Source organism: Hylobates moloch, unplaced genomic scaffold, assembly GCF_009828535.3.
Source record: "Hylobates moloch isolate HMO894 unplaced genomic scaffold, HMol_V3 SCAFFOLD_13, whole genome shotgun sequence".
Taxonomy (NCBI): domain Eukaryota; kingdom Metazoa; phylum Chordata; class Mammalia; order Primates; family Hylobatidae; genus Hylobates; species Hylobates moloch.
Window position 1 is genome coordinate 88,828,758 of NW_026652288.1, and position 19,781 is coordinate 88,848,538.

The following is a 19,781-nucleotide window of genomic DNA, read 5'->3' on the forward strand; positions in this document are numbered from 1 at the left end:
AACTTGTTGTAAAAGGTTAAACCATCAGGACCGTTTCTCTTTGAGTTCCACAGGAGCTGAAATGTTTGCTTAGTAGGAGATTGCAGTAACATTTCAAGAACCCTTCCGTATTTTGCATTTCCTTTATATTAGACCATGATTCTTTGCTAGGTTGGTCTCTTCATTGATCTCATTGGTTAAATTTTCATTGAGGCAATCAGGTGCATAGACTTCTATTTTCACTGTCTTCAGTATATACAGCTGGTCCTGAAATGGATATACAGCTGGCAAACTTAAATGCCTTAGGATTGTTTCTCTCTTTATGTAAAAGATGCTACTTTATAGTCATTTTATAAGGGAAGTGTTTTGTTTTCTTAAGAAATTACCTTCTATATGATAACCAAATTTCCTTTAAGTGTTGGTTCAGTGAACCAAATAGTTTTACTAAGTGTAGGAGTTCTAGCTAGATAATATCTACCATCTCTTTACAACAAGCCTAAAACAGTAAAGTTCTGTTTCCCTTTCTGGACACATGCATTTAGATAACATTGATCCAGTAGATAAGAGAGAGGGATCCTTTATTGAATTTCTATGTTCCAAGCAGTATGCTGAGGACTTTACATATACTATCTCCTTTAATTCTTTTGTTTTTCTTTGGGGTGGAGTCTTGCTCTGTCGCCCAGGGTGGAGTGCAGTGGTCCGATCTCGGCTCACTGCAACCTCCACCTCCCGGGTTCAAGCTGTTCTCCTGCCTCAGCCTCCCAAGTAGCTGGGACTACAGGCTCCCGCCACCACGCCCGGCTAATTTTTTGTATTTTTAGTAGAGACGGGGTTTCACCATGTTGGCCAGGCTGGTCTCGATCTCCTGACCTTGTGATCCGCCCGCCTCAGCCTCCCAAAGTGCTGGGATTATAGGCATGAGCCACCAAGCCCGACCCTCATTTAATTCTTATAACAGTACTATGAGATAGTAACTATTTTTATTCACCTTTTGCAAATAAGGAAACTGCCTTCAAATGAGCCTACGAGGAAGACTTAAGAATTGGAGAGTTCTCCCTAGGGTCAGTGGAATTGAGGATGATGGTGCACTGATCTTAGCTAAAACGAAACTACTGGTTGGACCATTTCTGCTTAGGACTAGATTGTGTTAATATACATTGTTCTCTTTGCTACTATATATTAAATAGTACCATAGCTGAAAAAAATCTGGAGATTTCCGTGGTTACTCATTTGCTACAGGTGTTGCTAAAGATGTGTAAAAACTCAAGTCACTAGTTAGGCTCTCTTTGTGGTTTGATTAGCTTTTGTCCTTTTCTTTGGCCAGGAGACACCCCGAATTCTGTCCACCTGTCTTACCAGTGCATGCCATTGGTCACGAGGTGGGCTGGTTAATAAAAAGGAATAAACGAATTGGAGACCAAGTATTGTACTACTAGAAAAACAAAGGCAAATGTTAATATATTTTTTTCCATTTGGAATAGTAGTCATTCTTTTAGTTCTGTATTTTGAAATCATCATTTACCAATACAGTCTTCTTGATGTGAAAATGCAAACAGTTTTCAGTGTTACCTGATTTAGGGTCATTGGAACTGAGGATGACAGTTTACTTCTGACTGCCTGCTGCTGCTTTTGTGTGAAGCTATGATAATCTGCCTTGACTCCCTTCCTCACAGGAAAGAAAGAAATAATTAAATAAGAAAAATATTTAGTAGAAAGCTATCACTGTGGAATCATTTGTTTCCTATTAAATGGTATAATATTATGAAATATATATCGTTTTGTACATTAAGTACATTTGCCTTTTCTCCTAATCCTATCTCACCTTCACCTTTATTAATGTTTAGTCACATTTTGAGCTTATATTTGAAGAAACTTTAATTTGTCCTTTTGCACACTAAAATTTGAATTTTTAAAATTCGAGTATGCTGGGCACAGTGGCTCACACCTGTATTCCCAGCACTTTGGGAGAATGAGATGGGCAGATCACTTGAGGTCAGGAGTTCGAGACCAGCCTGGCCAACATGGCAAAACCCTGTCTCTACTAAAAATACAAAAAAATTAGCTGGGCATGGTAGCACATGCTTGTAGTCCCAGCTACTTGGGAGGCTGAGGTAGGAGAATTGCTCGAACCCGGTAAACAGAGGTTGCAGTGAGCCGAGATCATGCCACTGCACTCCAGCCTGTGTGACACAGCAAGACTCCATCTCAAAAAAAATAAAAATAAAAATAAAAAAATAAAATTCAAATTGAGAAAATTCATTTTCACTATTAAATTCATATTTATAGTGCTGCCAAACTTAAATACCTTAGGATTGTTTCTCTCTTCATGTAAAAGATACATAAAGTGACTACACATTTCAGTATCTGGTGTGGTTTCTCTTTATAAAATACAAAATTTAAAGTTCATGCTTTATCTAATAATCTAAGATCCAAGTGTTAATCTATACTTCATTAATGGTTCTTTTTTTTTTTTTTTTTTGAGACGGAGTCTCGCTCTGTCGCCCAGGCTGGAGTGCAGTGGCGCACTCTCGGCTCACTGCAAGCTCCGCCTCCCGGGTTCACGCCATTCTCCTGCCTCAGCCTCCGAGTAGCTGGGACTACAGGCTCCCGCCACCACGCCCGGCCAATTTTTTGTATTTTTAGTAGAGACGGGGTTTCACTGTGGTCTTGATCTCCTGACCTCGTGATCCGCCCGCCTCGGCCTCCCAAAGTGCTGGGATTACAAGCGTGAGCCACCGCGCCCGGCCCATTAATGGTTCTTTACCACATTTGACTCTGCTATTCAAACTTGGATTCTTTTAACTCACCTTGGTCACATTTACTGATAATCAGAAGTCTACATTGCTATAAATACTACTCATCTAAGCCTTAATTATTTGTCATTAAAAAAAAATTTGTTAGCACAGATCCTCTCTAAACCCATTCATGGGCCTCATATTAGGAAACTCTTGTCTTATATAATGCATTAAATCTCTGAAATGTATTTTTATAACATGTTTCTTAGCACTGTAAATATGAATTTAATAGTGAAAATGAATTGCAGTTCCTCACTAAAGGAATTTAAATTTTTGGCATACTAGTGATGAGAACTTGATTTTCCACGCTGAAGTCGTAAAGGTCTTTCAGTATCTCTAAAAGTGTGAGTTAAATCTATTTTCTCATGGCCAGCTTTTAAAGGTCAGTGAAGGACAGCACTTCGAAAGAAATGGTTAATATGCATCCTTCCAGAGCTAGTATATATTACAGCTGTCCCTTTGGACTCACTCCAGAAACAGCTCAGTGACTCTTAGAGGAAGAGAATTTTAGAGGCCCTAACTGGGGCCCAGAAAATTGTACTGAAGGATACTTGCTTCCCATGCATCTCCTCTATAGTGAAATTTGTTTAAAATTATGTTTCTTAGCCCTCAAATCCAAATGGTCTCTTGAGTGCTTTTGATTTTTCTTTAACCATCCGTTTCTTGGTATTTCTATTGCTACCTCTCTTTGTTCAGGTCCTTGTTACATTTTCACTGGAGTAATTTCAACAATTTAGTTTTTCTACCTGCCTTTCTGTGCTCTAGGATTATAGTGACACCCCACCACCACCCCCAGCATAAAAGACCCTATCGGCCGGGCGCGGTGGCTCACGCTTGTAATCCCAGCACTTTGGGAGGCCGAGGCGGGTGGATCACAAGGTGAGGAGATCGAGACCACGGTGAAACCCCATCTCTACTAAAAATACAAAAAAATTAGCCAGGCGTGGTGGCGGGCGCCTGTAGTCCCAGCTACTCAGAGAGGCTGAGGCAGGAGAATGGGGTGAACCCGGGAGGCGGAGCTTGCAGTGAGCCGAGATTGCACCACTGCACTCCAGCCTGGGCGACAGAGCGAGACTCTGTCTCAAAAAAAAAAAAAAAACCCTATCCTGAAAAAGTTCGTAGCCTAATAGGAGGTCAAACATGACTACAGATAATTTTAATGAGTATGTTGAGGTACAGTTATAGAAATACATATAAAAGGCTGTGGTAACATTTAAAAAGGGAGTAACTGACTCTAGAAATATTTAAAGTAACTTTCAACTGCAGTAATAAGACCATCGAATTATTAACCCAGATTTGAATCATGTTGTTTCTGTAGCAAATGTAGAGGGAAGTTTTGTTCTCCTGTTCCAAATCAGACTAAAGATTCATTTGGTAATTTAAAAATCAGAAAAGCTTTTTTTTTTCTCCTAGTTAATGGGTTGTGGGGGGGGTGAAAGAACCATCTCTCTTTCCTCTGGAGGCTCAGTATTTCAGTCGGAGAAATAAACTTGACAGTAGACAGATTAACAGGAGAAAAGGCATGTAAATGTATCGTATGCATATGCATAGGGGTCCTACAAAGTATAAGACTCAGATAAAGGCCAGACGGCTGAAGCTTAAATAGTTCTTTTAGCTACAGAAACAAATATGGGCTTAAGGCTCCTGGAGGGTGAGGGGAAGAACTGTGCTGCAAACGAAAATTGTCTTGCTATCTGAATAAAGTCTCTCAGATAGTAGCCCTCAGAAGAATAGGTTAAAAGTCTGTATGGGCCTGGTGTCTTGGGTGTGCAGACCTCTAGTCTCTCCTGTGATACGAGTTAATGTAGATTCCAGAGATGGGGTTCACAATTACATTCCTTCTGGAGGAACTTCCCTCTTGATAAGGGAAACTTCAGAGAAAGCCCTTTCTTCACTTTAGGAGAGAAGAAGATGAAGAGACAGAGGTACAGGAGAATGTCAGACCTTGGTTCTGTTGCTGCTCATCATGTCAGAGTGTCATACTTTGGGGTATAGTTTCCTGACCCCTAACATGAGCAAATAAAGAGATGTAACTGAGTTAGCCACAAAACTGTTTTTTTCCTGTTGGCTCTCTAAAAATGAGAGTGAAAAATGTTTTGTGAACATACATCTAAAAGTATGGGTAAAACTTGTTTTACAAACTGTTGGTCATTCAGCAAACATTTAAACAGCTTCTATACTTGTGGAACATAACTAGAAAACACAAGCTGCTTATTTTAGCAAATTGTGGCTGTTTGCATTGATCAGGCTGCCAATTGTGCCAATTGTGCTGAGGTATGCTTCAAAATAACTTTCTAACTTTTTTACTTTTAATGACTTTTTAATGCAGGTACAATATTGATGTTTTAAAAACATAAGTATTTGGTGTTTTGTTTTGTTTTGTTTTTTGAGGCGGAGTTTCGCTCTTGTTGCCCAGGCTAGAGTGCAATGGCGCAGTCTCAGCTCACTGCAACCTCTGCCTCCCAGGTTCAAACAATTCTCCTGCCTCAGCCTCCCAAGTAGCTGGGATTACAGGCTGCCGCCACCAGGGCCCAGCTAATTTTTGAATTTTTAGTAGAGACAGGGTTTCACCATGTTGGCCAGGCTGGTCTCAAACTCTTGACCTCAGGTGATCTGCCCCCCTCAGCCTCCCAAAGTGCTGGGATTACGAGCATGAGCCACAGCGCCTGGCCTAAAAACATAAGTATCTTAAACATAATACACTTTTGAAATTGAAACCTGAACTGAAATATATAAAATATACTTTTTGCATATTTTAAAGTAGTTAAGCCAGAAAACATCTTAGGCTCTATTTATAGAGACTGGTAATCCATAGTCAAGTAATAGTTGTCTGTACTCTGCCTTGGAAATACTGATTCCAGAATATTGTACTAGATTTTCATTGCCACATTTTGAGATGAATATTAGCAAAAGGGCATATCCAGTGATGGCAAAAATGAGATGGTAAACTGTCTTGCCTGAATTATGGTTGAAGGAATTGGCGGAAAAAGACCCAGGGGAAATTCTAATAGCTTTCAAGTATGTGATGAGATAGAGAAAGCGGAACTGAGGGAATGAACAAGATAATTTAGGAGTAACAATGTTTAGGGATAACTTCAGAATTACTCCACAAAAAGTTCCCTACCAGGTAGTAAGCTCCCAGCAATGAAAGTACCCACTTAAATCACTTCTGAGATACTTTCCTATTTCAAGATTTTAACTTAATGGCTTAAAGAACTTAGGTTGACACTGTAGTACTGTGGTTTGCAGAGGCAGGGTTTAGGATAACTTCTTAGCCACTGGGCACTTATCCAGTTGATACCAGATAATTCTAATACATTACAGGGATCAGCAAACTTTTTTTCTGCAAAATGCTAGATAGTAATATTTTAGGCTTTCCAGGCCATATGGTCTCTATAGCATCTGCTCAACTCCGTTGTTGCAGTGCGAAAGTATTGTTGACATTATGTAAACACAGTTTGTTACCTGTGTTCCAATAAAACTTTATTTACAAAAGCAAGTGGTGAGTTGGATTTGGCCTGTGGGTCATACTTTGACAACCCTTGCCTTAACTAATGAAATCTAGAAATAGAGTGCTAATGTAAATAGAGAAAGGCTTTCAATTTAGGGATTAAAAATCAAACTGTCAAGATGTCATTGTCTTCGTGGTCCGAAAGAGTACACATCAAGTGTTCAAAATAATGAATTGCCCAATGAATTAAGAAACTTTCCAGTGTAAAAGTCAAATGACAATGGAGAATCCAATACTGTTTTTTACTCTTTATTTCTGCTACTTACATTGTTCTTAAAGGTGTTGTTACTTCTGCTGGATAGTACTGTCTACTCAATTGGGCTGCTGATGCAGACCCAGTCCATACCAACAAGTTAACGCAGGTTGAGGCCTTCTGAGAACCGAAAGATTTTTAAGTACTTCCTTCCTAAACACAGTAACTTTTAGCAGTAATTTTAACACCAGAAACAAGAAGTAAACAAAAATCTGTGATGATCGAGGCATCTGTTGTCACATATTTTGTGCTCCTAAGGTCATACAGCAGAGCCTCTTGTATTATCTTTTGGTCTGTTGGCCTTTAGTTTATAGTTTGTAAAATGGTGGTCACATGTCAATGCTGACTAGAAGAAGGAGATGCTACCGTAATCAGGTAGGTTGGCCTTCGCTGAGAAGTGACCATTGACTGCTAGAAAACAAAGAAATGGGAGGCATTCGGCAACCTGGGGTTGTTGGTTTTGGACCAGAAATGTACCCCCAAGTCTCCACCAAATTTCTCAATAATCCTGAAGAGCTTTGCTGTTTGTATTTTAATATAACCCAGTAATTGGTGCTTATAATGAGGACTGTAATTCATCAAAAAGGTAAATTGTGAATTGTGTACATGCACACTCTTCTAAGAAAATAGGACTGCTCTATTTTGAACAGTCTTCAAATTGAAATAACTTATTTCGATATATAGAAAATTAGGATAAGCAAAACCAATTTATTTACTCTTAAGAGTTCCAGATAGTAGTGATTTGTCAGTATGCATATGAATCTTTAGTCCTGGCATTCTGAACTCAGAACCTCAATAGAGTGGTTTCTTGGCCCCTAAAGTGTTTTATTTTTAGTAAATACATTTTTAATTCTGTGACCTCAAACCTCCAAACTACATTATGATTTCATAATTTTATAGTGATTTATCCCCCTCTATTGCCTTAAATTTAATAATTCCATCTTCTTTATCACTATTTAATTTTTTCTGTAGTCTAAAGAGCCCTTTATTTAAAATGTTATATATTCTGATTTCTTAATTTTAGGGAGTTTTCTCTAGACAATTGAGAACGTGTGATTTTTACACTTTAATGTTCATTTGATTATAACCTACACATGAAAAGCAATTTTTAAAGAAATCTGAGAGAATTTAAAAATCATTTTAAAAGCATCATGTCATTTTTAGCTCAAAATACTTCAGAGACTTTTTTTTTTTTTTTTGGAGACAGAGTCTCACTCTGTTGCCCAGGATGGAATGCAGTGGCGCCATCATGGCTTGCTGCAGCCTTGACCTCCCAGGCTAAAATGATCCTCCCACCTCAGCCTCCTGAGAACCTGGGACCATAGGCATGTGCCACCACACCTAGCTAATTTGTTTGTTTTTTTGTAGAGATGGGGTCTTGAGCCCAGGCTGGTCTCGAACTCCTTAGCTCAAGTGATCCTGCTGCCTCAGCCTCCCAAAGTGCTGGGATTACAGGTGTAAGGCACAGCCCCCAGCCCAGAGTCTCCTTTTTACTAACAGTGTACAACATAAAATTCAAACTCTAACATGGTTTTACATCTGGCCCCTACCTACCTTTCGCCTCTCCTCCTTTGTCACATACTCCACCTGTTCCCATGCACTTTAGACTCAAGTAATAAAAAACAGCTTGTATTGCTAGGAACAGGCCACATTCTTTCATGGTCTGACTTTATACACACTCTCTTGTGGCAACCTAGAACACCCTTCTATAGGCTCTCTTAGTTCAGGCCATACCCTTTCTGTGAAAATTTTTAATCTATAATATTCTACTGAAACTTTACCTCTCTGAAGCCTTCCCTAATCTCCTCAGGCTTTTCCAGTGTTCATATTCTATCTTGTAACAATTATCACATTGTTAAACTATGAGGCCCTTAACTGCAGAAGGGAAGGCATCTTTTTAACCTTTGTTTTTGTACCATACTTAGCCTAGACCCTGACATTAAGCAGGTACTTCTCAAAAAAAAAAAAAGAAAGAAAAAACAGGGTAGAGACGGATAACAAGGGATTCCTGACACCTAAGCTGTAGATAGCTATAACATTTCAATAGGAATCTTGGGAACCTGGGGAACTGGAAGCAGCTGGGAAAGCACCGGCATCTGAGCCACTCAGTACTCTTCCAGGCTTGTGTGCGAGCCTTGCCACCTTCAGGTATTAGCACTTGAAATATAACTTCTTAATGAAGCTGCTTATTGCCGTCTCGGTGAAAAAAAAAAAAAAAAAAAATCCAAAAACCTTTTCCTACCCCATCTGGTGCCAGCACTGTATAATTCCTAGTAAGCTTGAAAAGATAATGTTGGTAATACTTCACAAGTTTATTGCTAATGTTTAACATTTATTAAGTGCTTACTGTGTGCTGATCTCTGTGCCTACGTATTTTTCATATATCACTTCATCTATCTTCACAACAATCCAATGAAGTAGATGCCATTATTATCCCAATTTAACAAATGGGAAAAATGAGATTCAGTGAGATGAACTAAAGTACCCAAGGCCATACAACTATTAACTAAGGGGGCCAAAATTTGAATCTAGTGTAGATTCAAATTAGAGCTCATTCTGTTATTCACTACTGGGGAATATTGCCTGGCCATAACTGAAGCCCAAATAACAGCATGGTTATAGTATGGGCTTTAAAATAATCTAGACCTGGATTCAAAATCCATTTATTGGAGGCAAGTGACTTCACTTCTGATCTTCAGTTTTCTCATATGTAAAATGATAATATCTACCTCAAAAGAGTTACTGCCCACCCAAGTACATAGTACATACTAAAAAAGCAAATGTTAGTTCCATTTGCCACTTCTACACTTTATGTGAACCCTGGGGTAATGGTTTGTACAGAATAAGGCCTGGCATGAGAAGACAAATAACCTTCTGACAAATAAAAAAGCTGTCATTCTGTCTACCAGAATGTCAACCAGTGCCTGCCTTCCAGGATCAACAAGTGTCTTACTACCATAATCACATTTATTCTCTTAATGAAAAGGGTGTGTCTTGAGTATTTAATAGTTAATTACCCATAAATATACTACAGTGGAATAAGGAATAAATCCAGTGATCTGTCTACTATACTAACTAGGCTTCTTTCTTGGTAATACTTAGGGAACATGAGGGTTCCTTGTGGGTTGTTATTTATTATATAAAATAGTTGCTCCAGTAGTTCCATAATAGAGACCTGTCAGTGCCATTCAGCAGAGAAAAATCATAAACACAGCTGCTGTTTTTGTGTGGCTTGTGGTTTTGGTTTTGTTTTCATTTGAACTTTTTTATGCAGGCATGTCATCATTTAAAAGTAGTCATTTGGCGTTTTCCCTTGCATTCTTCAGATTTTTTGTAGGTTTAAAAAAATTTAAGTCACTTCTATAATTGTTCATACAGATTGATCCATCTGGTCTTTTTACTAGCCAATGAAATTTTTTACATGTAGGAAAAAGAACAATTATTTTAAATTCTATAATTTCAGTGGATCTCTTTTATAAGTTTGAAGAAAAATAGTTTCAACTATAAAAAATATTTTTCTTATATTCTTCATTGTTTCCAGTTAATTTCTGTATTTCCGTGGGTGGGAAAAAGGCTCATAATTTCTGCTATTCCTACTCTTCACATCCTTCATATGTTACAACTCTGAAGCATACCATAATTATTTGTTTGCAACCAAGAATTGGTACAGCATAAATGTCTAACCAAATTAGGCCCTCTTGCTCTCTTTAAGTCACACTGGCTATGAGGTGGAGGTGGATTAAAGGGGGCAGGCATAGATTCAGGGAGACCATTTAGGCCTTTGCAGTGGTCCAGACAAGAAATATTGATGGCTGGCCCAAGGTACTAAGAGTGGTATCTGAAGGAATGTAGACAGAATACAGAGAGAATTAACGAAGCTTGTTGATGGGTTCGATGTTGACTGGTGTGAGATGGAGAGAGGAGTCAGGGATGGCAGGTTTCCTCTCCTCTTTCTTGTGTTTGTTCAACTCTTACTTATCTTTTTTTTTTTTTTTTTTTTTGAGATGGAGTCTCGCTATGTCGCCCAGACTGAAGTGTAGTGGAGCGATCTTGGCTCACTGTAACCTCTGCCTCCCAGGTTCAAGCGATTCTCCTGCCTAAGCCTCCTGAGTAGCTGGGATCACAGGTTCATGCCACCACGCCTGGCTAATTTTTGTATTTTTAGTAGAGACGGGGTTTCGCCATGTTGATCGGGCTGGTCTCGAACCCCTGACCTCGTGATCTGCCCACCTCGGCCTCCCAAAGTGCTGGGATTACAGGTGTGAGCCACCGTGCCCGGCCGCTTATCTTTAAAGGATTAAGTTTATGTTACCTACTATCGGAAACCTTCCCACCCCAAACTTGATAACCACATTATGTGCTTTTATAGAACCTGGCACTTCTCCAGGATAGCATTTATTCTGTTTTGTAAGTGTGAATTTAATTACCCTACACACAGCATACACATAATCTTCGTATTCTTTGCCTTGTCTTGTGAAGGCAAGGGCCATATCTATCTTATTCATCATTAGATTCCCACACCCAACATAGTCCTGGGGACAGCACCAATGCACTTTTGGTGCATAAGCAAACAGTGTCATTTATAGCTGTTACCTACAATACCTGATAGACTAATCAAATATAGTAGGTTATCTGGGCCTTTTTGATTCATGTCTCTAGCTTAACTTTCATTTTTTTCTTATTTGGTATCTCTCACTTTGCCTTTTGATATACTCTTACAGTTTTGCTCACTGAGTAAAAGAAAATATAAACAGCAAGAAGTAATCTTGTGTTTTATGGATTTTGATAATATCTTCTAAAAGACCCCCCCAAGATTGTTGATGTCTAAAAAAATTAAGGGCCTTCAACTCATAATAATACTTAATAGTTTTAAAAATATTACAAACTGATTGGAACATTGCACTAACAAAGAGAGTCATGGATCTTATTTATGTGTAGATTCATTTCACTCAGAAGTATTAGGACTGGGTTATTTGAGAAAGTAGATGGATCATTACAAATTCATCGTCATACTTCAAGGAAAAGTCATTGATGACACTTTCTAATATTGTGAATATATACCTAAATCATACTTTAAGAACAGAATGTCTAAGATATCACCTAGATAAGAATCAATACAAAAAGAAAAAGGAAAATTACAAAGACTGATTTAAGAAAGAAAAAAGACTAAGCCATAAAATTTCTCATTATTACAGGTTGAGGGCAGGGAGTGAAAAAGGAAAAGGGTTTGACTTCTCTAGGCATGGTTTTACTTATTTTAAAATAAGAGCAGTGGACCCATGATCTAAAAGATTGTTTCTGGCCTAAATTCTGTTTTTCCGTAAGATAGAAGAGAATGATAAAGGTGATATGCAATGGGAATTTGGGGTTGAATTGCAACTTTTCATTCTTCCCATAGCCTCATCTCTGTCTTGATGAAACCTTAGAAAATCCACTCAACTATAATGTTTTCTTACATGACTTTATTAAATTTAATTAAATACAAATGGTTTTTCTAATCTCTGCTGAAATAAATTCTTTATAGCCTAATTTAGAGCAACAGTCTCAATTAGAATATTTAAGGTGAATTATTACTGATTAGCCTAATCAAGTCAAACTATGGAAAATGAGTTTTTACATTTTAGCAGTGTTATAAATGTATTCTTCTGTAGTTGTGTCTCTTTTAACATATGTTTTCCTTCTTTGATTTAGGTTTCTGCTTTGGGACAACCATACATCTAATTCCTTAAAGTAGTTTTATATGTAAAACTTGCAAAGAATCAGAACAATGCCTCCACGACCATCATCAGGTGAACTGTGGGGCATCCACTTGATGCCCCCAAGAATCCTAGTAGAATGTTTACTACCAAATGGAATGATAGTGACTTTAGAATGCCTCCGTGAGGCTACATTAATAACCATAAAGCATGAACTATTTAAAGAAGCAAGAAAATACCCCCTCCATCAACTTCTTCAAGATGAATCTTCTTACATTTTCGTAAGTGTTACTCAAGAAGCAGAAAGGGAAGAATTTTTTGATGAAACAAGACGACTTTGTGACCTTCGGCTTTTTCAACCCTTTTTAAAAGTAATTGAACCAGTAGGCAACCGTGAAGAAAAGATCCTCAATCGAGAAATTGGTATGATACAATATCCTATTCTAAAATGCAAATAACTATGAAGCTTAACTGTTGTCCCTTACTAAAATATTTCTGTCTAAACCAATACCTTCGTAATCATAAATAGCTTTCTAAATAAAAATCATTATAAATCTAAAGTATGTTTTACTGTCGAACTATGGAACTATTTTTAACACCTTGATATTACTCCATAAGGTTTTATTTAAGAAATGTCATTTGTGGGATGACTTAGATTTGTTATATCTTAGTTTTGTTATTCTTTTAAAAATGATTGATAGGAATATTTGCTGCCTTTGCTCTAAATTGCTGAATATATTATTTTTTATATATTAAAAATATTTGAGACTTTGTCAACTCTTAATATATATGCATTCATCAAAAATTTTTTTAACCTAGAGGTACTTTTTTTACTCTATTGTGATCTTCCAAATCTACAGAGTTCCCTGTTTGTAAAAAACATGTTCATACTGTGTACGTAATAGAATGTTATATTCTTTATGTAATTTTATTAAAGGTTTTGCTATCGGCATGCCAGTGTGTGAATTTGATATGGTTAAAGATCCAGAAGTACAGGACTTTCGAAGAAATATTCTGAATGTTTGTAAAGAAGCTGTGGATCTTAGGGACCTCAATTCACCTCATAGTAGAGCAATGTATGTCTATCCTCCAAATGTAGAATCTTCACCAGAATTGCCAAAGCACATATATAATAAATTAGATAAAGGTAAGAATATGACTGATCTACCCTAATCATTACTATAGTGCAGTCTTCTACATGTGCCTATATCTTTGTATAGTCGTCTTTTTTTTTTTCCAGCTAGATAGTAAGCTTCTCGAAGGCAGGGACTGCTTATACTGACAAGATACAGTTGAGTGCTAAATAGAAATTATGTACAATCAATATTTATTGGTTGAATTTTTGTATGAATATGATACTGATTTCTTGGTAAATTGTCTATAAAACGGAAGAAGTATAAGTTTGAAATTTACTATATTTTGGGATTCAGAATTAGAGCTGATTATGTTTTCATAAAAACAAGTATCAATAGAAACATTTTATGAAATTTTTGGAAAACTTTATACATTCTTGTTATTATATATCATAAATACACCAGAAAAAAATAAGTAATTTTCTTAAGTATTAAATGCAGTAATTCTGATCATGGGTGATAATATGTAGGGAGATTTTTGACATTTAATATATCAATTTCTAGAATTAAGTGAACAAGAAATTAAACTATATTGTTTTCGAAATGCATGTCATTGTATCCGATAAATGTCTATATTTTTCAGGGTAACAAAGTAAAATTATCAATTTGAGTTAACTCACACACACTATTAAATATCAAATTCTGTTAGTAGAATAAGTTAAGACATCTTACTACTATTTTATCCATATTTTTCAAAGTAGTTTAATGCAACATAAGATCTTTCAAAATTCTATTCTAGCATATATTTTAATGCTCTTTTCATTTTCCTCAATATTTTTTGTGAAAAATTTTCAACATATAGACAACTTGAAAGAAATGTACTGTGAACACCCAAGCCTCTGTAAATAGTTTGTCTTCCCATTTTCTTCATCTTTCTCTTTTCTTCTTTTTTGGCCTCCTGGCTTAATCTTAAAAGGAGAAAATTAGACAATCCATTTCCTCTCCCCTCTTAATTTTCTTACCTTTCCTCCGTCACATTTTCTGTCATTCTAAATGAACATCTTTAAACCTCCATTGGTTCTTTCTTTACTTCCCATAGTTACCAAAAACTCTTCCACCTTAGGCACTGTCAAACCTTTGATACCATCATGAATCACTATTCATAGGGGCGGTACCCATCAAGTATGTCATACAGTTTAGAATGGAAATTAGCTTGGTCTCAGGTACTTGTGACCCACGTATCACAGTTTTTTGTGCTTGTCATAAAACATGAGATTTGGGAATGGTCTGGCAGCCCCCTCAGATATAAACATTTTCTATTTCTACCTGATATTTACCTAGTTTTAATTGGGCTAATTAAAAAGCATTTCTAATATGGATAAAGTAATGATAGTGAACACTTGTTGAAATTTCTCCCTTGAAAAATGAAAGACAGATGGTGATTGCATCTAATGATGTTTTCCTATTATAGGGCAAATAATAGTGGTGATCTGGGTAATAGTTTCTCCAAATAATGACAAGCAGAAGTATACTCTGAAAATCAACCATGACTGTGTACCAGAACAAGTCATTGCTGAAGCAATCAGGAAAAAAACTCGAAGTATGTTGCTATCCTCTGAACAACTAAAACTCTGTGTTTTAGAGTATCAGGGCAAGTATATTTTAAAAGTGTGTGGATGTGATGAATACTTCCTAGAAAAATATCCTCTGAGTCAGTATAAGGTGAGTAACAAGTTTCAAAATATTAATTTTTAATTTAAAAGTAATCACATTGAGGATGAGTATCTGTATTTTTTTTTTTTTTTTTGAGACGGAATCTCACTCTGTCGCCCAGGCTGGAGTGCAGTGGCACGATCTCAGCTCACTGCAAGCTCCGCCTCCTGGGTTCGTGCCATTCTCCTGCCTCAGCCTCTCGAGCAGCTGGGACTACAGGCACCCGCCACCACGCCTGGCTAATTTTTTTGTATTTTTAGTAGAGACGGGGTTTGCGCCATGTTATCTAGGATAGTCTTGATCTTCTGACCTCCTTGGCCTCCCAAAGTGCTGGGATTACAGGCGTGAGCCACCGCACCTGGCCAAGTATCTGTATTTTTAGGATATACTTCTTGATAAGTAATATTAGTAAATAGCATTTGTAAGCTTATTCTTTTAATTCTGTGATTAATTCATTTTGAGAGACTGAAAATGTTGACAGTTACTCTAGCTCCCAAATATAGATATTCCATGGGTTTGTTGTTGTTGTTGTTTGTTTGTTTTTTGAGATAGGGTTTCGCTTTGTCTCTCAGGCTGGAATGCAGTGGTATGATCATGGCTCACTGCAGCATCAGCCTCCCAGGCTTAAGCAGTCCTCTCACCTCAGCCTCCTAAGTGGCTGGGACCACATGCATGTGCCACCATGCCCAGCTAATTTTTTTTTTTTTTTTAGAGACAGAGTCTCATTATATTGTCCAGGTTGGTCTGGAATTCTGGGCACAAACAATCCTCCCGCCTCGGCCTCCCGCAGTGCTGGGATTACCGGCGTGAGCCATTGTGCCCAGCCTGTTTGGTGATTTTTATCCCCTCCAGCCAGTGGCCATGGAATGGAATTGAAATAGACATTTCAAAAAACCCATGACCTACTGTTAAGATATACTATTGGTACTTTCCTACTCTCTTTTTCTGTTTATTAAATAAATACCTATAAGAAGCAACTACGTTTGTGCCAAGCATATGTCGAGTACTAATTTACAATACCAAATAAAACCTGGTCCTGGCCTTCAGGTTGCTTATTGTCTAGTGGGGCTTATGGGTAAGAAAATAATGTGTATATAGTAACATTTATATTAAAAATCTCTGTCCTAACTACCATTTCAAAATTCAGACCAGTATATTTTAACATTTTTTGTAAATATTTATCCATAATGTTACTGGTCTCCACTATTTGTGGTTTTTTGTTTTAATTTTAGCAAAACTAATGTTTCTCAGGAAATGTTTGGACAAAAAAGCAAGTGAACAGCAGCCTTTAGATGGGACATCAATATGACTTAGTAGATTGAATGACAGAGGCATCCTAAGTGATACTGCTTTTCTGTTATCAAATACAATGTTTTCATAATGAGTATCCTGTGATCCTTGTTTTTAATTCCTTTTTTTGCCTCCAGTTAAGGGTAGAACTGTAGTTTCAAAAGTTGACCTTAATTTTTTTCTTTCATGCAATTTATATTCAGAAGTGTTTGATTGATCTTGTGCTTCAACATAAATCCTAAATGTTAGTATTTTAAATGTTATAGCAACTACTAATAAATGTGGTCTATAATGTTTAATTTTTTTATCACCTTTGCAGATTAATATGTAAATTCTCATAATACTCTTACATGTTACTTTTAAAATGAAAAACCTTACAGGAAATGGCTTGCCCCCTTAATCTCTTACAGTATATAAGAAGCTGTATAATGCTTGGGAGGATGCCCAATTTGATGTTGATGGCCAAAGAAAGCCTTTATTCTCAACTGCCAATGGACTGTTTTACAATGCCATCTTATTCCAGACGCATTTCCACAGCTACACCATATATGAATGGAGAAACATCTACAAAATCCCTTTGGGTTATAAATAGTGCACTCAGAATAAAAATTCTTTGTGCAACCTACGTGAATGTAAATATTCGAGACATTGATAAGGTAAAGTCAAATGCTGATGCTTATTATTTTATAGAAATTATTTTATATAACCTTTTTCTTGAACTATACAGTAATCTGTTGACCTGTAGTATGTTTTCAGATGGTTAGGAGAACACCCAAATCTCCGAATGTAAAAATATATCATGAATTTTACTTGAGCTTCCATCTACCTTAGCTATTACACAGCTCACAGTCCTTTGTTAATAATTCTAATATTCACAATTCTAGCTCTTAAAATCAAAAGTTTTACAGGATTCATTTGGCAGAAAGACCTGAGCCAAGCTTAAATGAGGGTTTTTATAATCTTTATTAACCCCACTTAGTATAAAATTCAGGTATCTTATTAAAGAAATACTAATGTCTTTATGAGGTACTGCTTCACCAGCTAAGGAAGTAGTATTTAGTAAGTACGTGTACCAATTTAGCTTTCTAAAATATGGAAAAACTCTGAATTACATACCTCCCTTAAAGGGATTCTGGGCCTATATTTATGTTTTAGTAGTCTGATGTCTCCATTGTTATTAGCGGATGAAGGCAGCAACTAATTTTGGTGAAGACTCTATATCAGTATTAACTTGTTATATATGTGAAGAAAAGGAAAACCAAGCTATATCTGAACAAAAATTCCGTAGTTTTATATTTGATTCTGTCTAGTGTGTGCATATGTGTATGTTGAGTGTATACATTAGTGTATACATACTTTTTTCTTTTAGATCTATGTTCGAACAGGTATCTACCATGGAGGAGAACCCTTATGTGACAATGTGAACACTCAAAGAGTACCTTGTTCCAATCCCAGGTAAGGAAGTATATAGATTTATATGTCCAAAGGTTATATTAGTGTTTAGCAGTGTGATCAGTAAAAGTAGTATATTTTTTTAGACCAGCCCGGGCAACAAAGCAAGACCCCATCTCTACAAAAAGTTTTTCTTAAAAATTAGCTAGGCACATTGGCTCACGCCTGTAATCCCAGCACTTTGGGAGGCCGAGGCAGGTGGATCATGAGGTCAGGAGTTTGAGACCAGCCTGGCCAAGATGGTGAAACCCCATCTCTACTAAAAATAAAAAAAATTAGCTGGGCGTGGTGGCGGGTGCCTCTAATCCCAACTACTTGGGGAGACTGAGGCAGGAGAATCACTTGAACCTGGGAGGCTGAGGTTGCAGTGAGCTGAGATTGCGCCACTGCACTCCAGCCTGGGCAACAGAGCGAGACTCCGTCTCAAAAAAAAAAAAAAAATTAGCTAGGCACAGTGGCATGTGCGTGTAGTCCCAGCCATTAGGGAGGCTGAGACAGGAGAATTGCTTGAGCCTGGGAGTTCCAGAATGCAGTCAGCTATGATCATGCCACTGCATTCCAGCCTTAGTGAGACCTGATCTCAAAAAAAAAAAAAAAAGTACATTTTACATCATTAGCTTTATACAAGCTATGTATTAATAAATTACCAGAAATGTACATATAGACCAGCAAGACTTTCTGTCAAATAAGTATCAGTCACAGGATTATTTTATTGATTCTGTCTGAAGTTTTATCAGAATAGTTTCTGATTATCTCTTTTCATTGTATCAAAGAGAGAACAGAGTATGGTTACAATTTTATGCTAATGATTCCCCACATTAGATTAAAAACCTAGCATTTTATTCTTTTCCCGTCTCCATCATCATCACATGAAGGAGAAGTAAGAGTTGTCGAGCAACTCCATAACCAAACTACCCTGAGGCAGTTTCCTTCAAATCACTCCCAAGAATAGATATTTATGGCATTCAAATAAAGGGTCTTTGGTAGCAAATTAATTTATTAGTGGGAGAGGGAGTTACGGGGAACATTTTAAATTATTACTGCCTGGATGTGATGAAGAAATAAAAAGTAGTATAATCCAATAGCTCACTATCCTGCATTTCTTTGCTTCTCTCTATACAATCATTTGGGAATAAGAGTACCCCTGAATGTAATAGCAGTAATATTTCAAGAGAACTCAAGTTGTTATTGGACTTTATAATAAAATAACAATAGAGCTAACTAGTGACTCCTCCAGAAGTAAATCTCATAATGAATTTAGACTGAGTTCTAAGACATTCAAGAAAAAGTTCTGGTCTTGTTGCTAAAGATGGCCACCCTTTTAGAGCCTAGGTAAAGTTTAAAGAGATGGTAGCCTTGTCTGCCACAGGGAAGGAAGGTAGTCCCTCAGCCTACCTAAACCATTGTAGGTCAGAAAGCGTATCATTCAGGTCAGAAATGAGATTGTGACAACAAACAACTTCAGGATCTTTATTTTTATTTTTTTTTTTTTTGAGTTGAAGTCTCACTCTGTGGCCCAGGCTGGAGTACAGTCAAGTTTAAGCAATTCTCCTGCTTCAGCCTCCCGAGTAGCTGGGACTACAGGTGCATGCCACTGCGCCCAGCTTATTTTTTGTATTTTCAGTAGAGAGGGGTTTCACCATGTTGGCCAGGCTGGTCTTGAACTTATGACCTTAGGTGATCCCCCCACCTCGGCCTCCCAAAGTGCTGGGATTACAGGCCTGAGCCACCATACCCGGCCAGGATCTTTTTAAATTCTTGCTAAAACGAGTTTATATCCCACTCATACTGGTATGCCTCACACTGATTAGTGGGGTGGTTGTAGGAGGAAAAGAAAAACAACATTTGAGGAAATAATAGCCAGAATTTTTCCAAATGTGGTAAAAACTATAAACCCATCAATCCAAGGAGTTCAACAAGCCCCAAGCAAAGACCTCAAAATAATACTGGATAGAATTATCCTAGCTTGCTGTTTCAAGTACCAAAAGTTAAACTAGCTTTATAAAAGTAAAAGATAGG

The 19,781-nt window shown here is 37.2% G+C and overlaps 1 protein-coding gene across 2 annotated transcripts in view; it reads left to right on the plus strand.

The window, feature by feature from the left end:
* PIK3CA (phosphatidylinositol-4,5-bisphosphate 3-kinase catalytic subunit alpha) overlaps window positions 1-19,781 on the plus strand; it is a 96,872-nt gene that overhangs the window by 42,668 nt on the left and 34,423 nt on the right. For both annotated transcript variants that reach the window (XM_032174034.2, XM_058427023.1), the window contains exons 2-6: window positions 12,230-12,657; window positions 13,172-13,381; window positions 14,779-15,029; window positions 16,721-16,966; window positions 17,680-17,765. In XM_032174034.2, coding sequence (XP_032029925.1) covers window positions 12,306-12,657; window positions 13,172-13,381; window positions 14,779-15,029; window positions 16,721-16,966; window positions 17,680-17,765 — 1,145 coding nt within the window. In that variant the 5' untranslated portion in view covers window positions 12,230-12,305. The remainder of the gene's footprint in view (window positions 1-12,229; window positions 12,658-13,171; window positions 13,382-14,778; window positions 15,030-16,720; window positions 16,967-17,679; window positions 17,766-19,781) is intronic.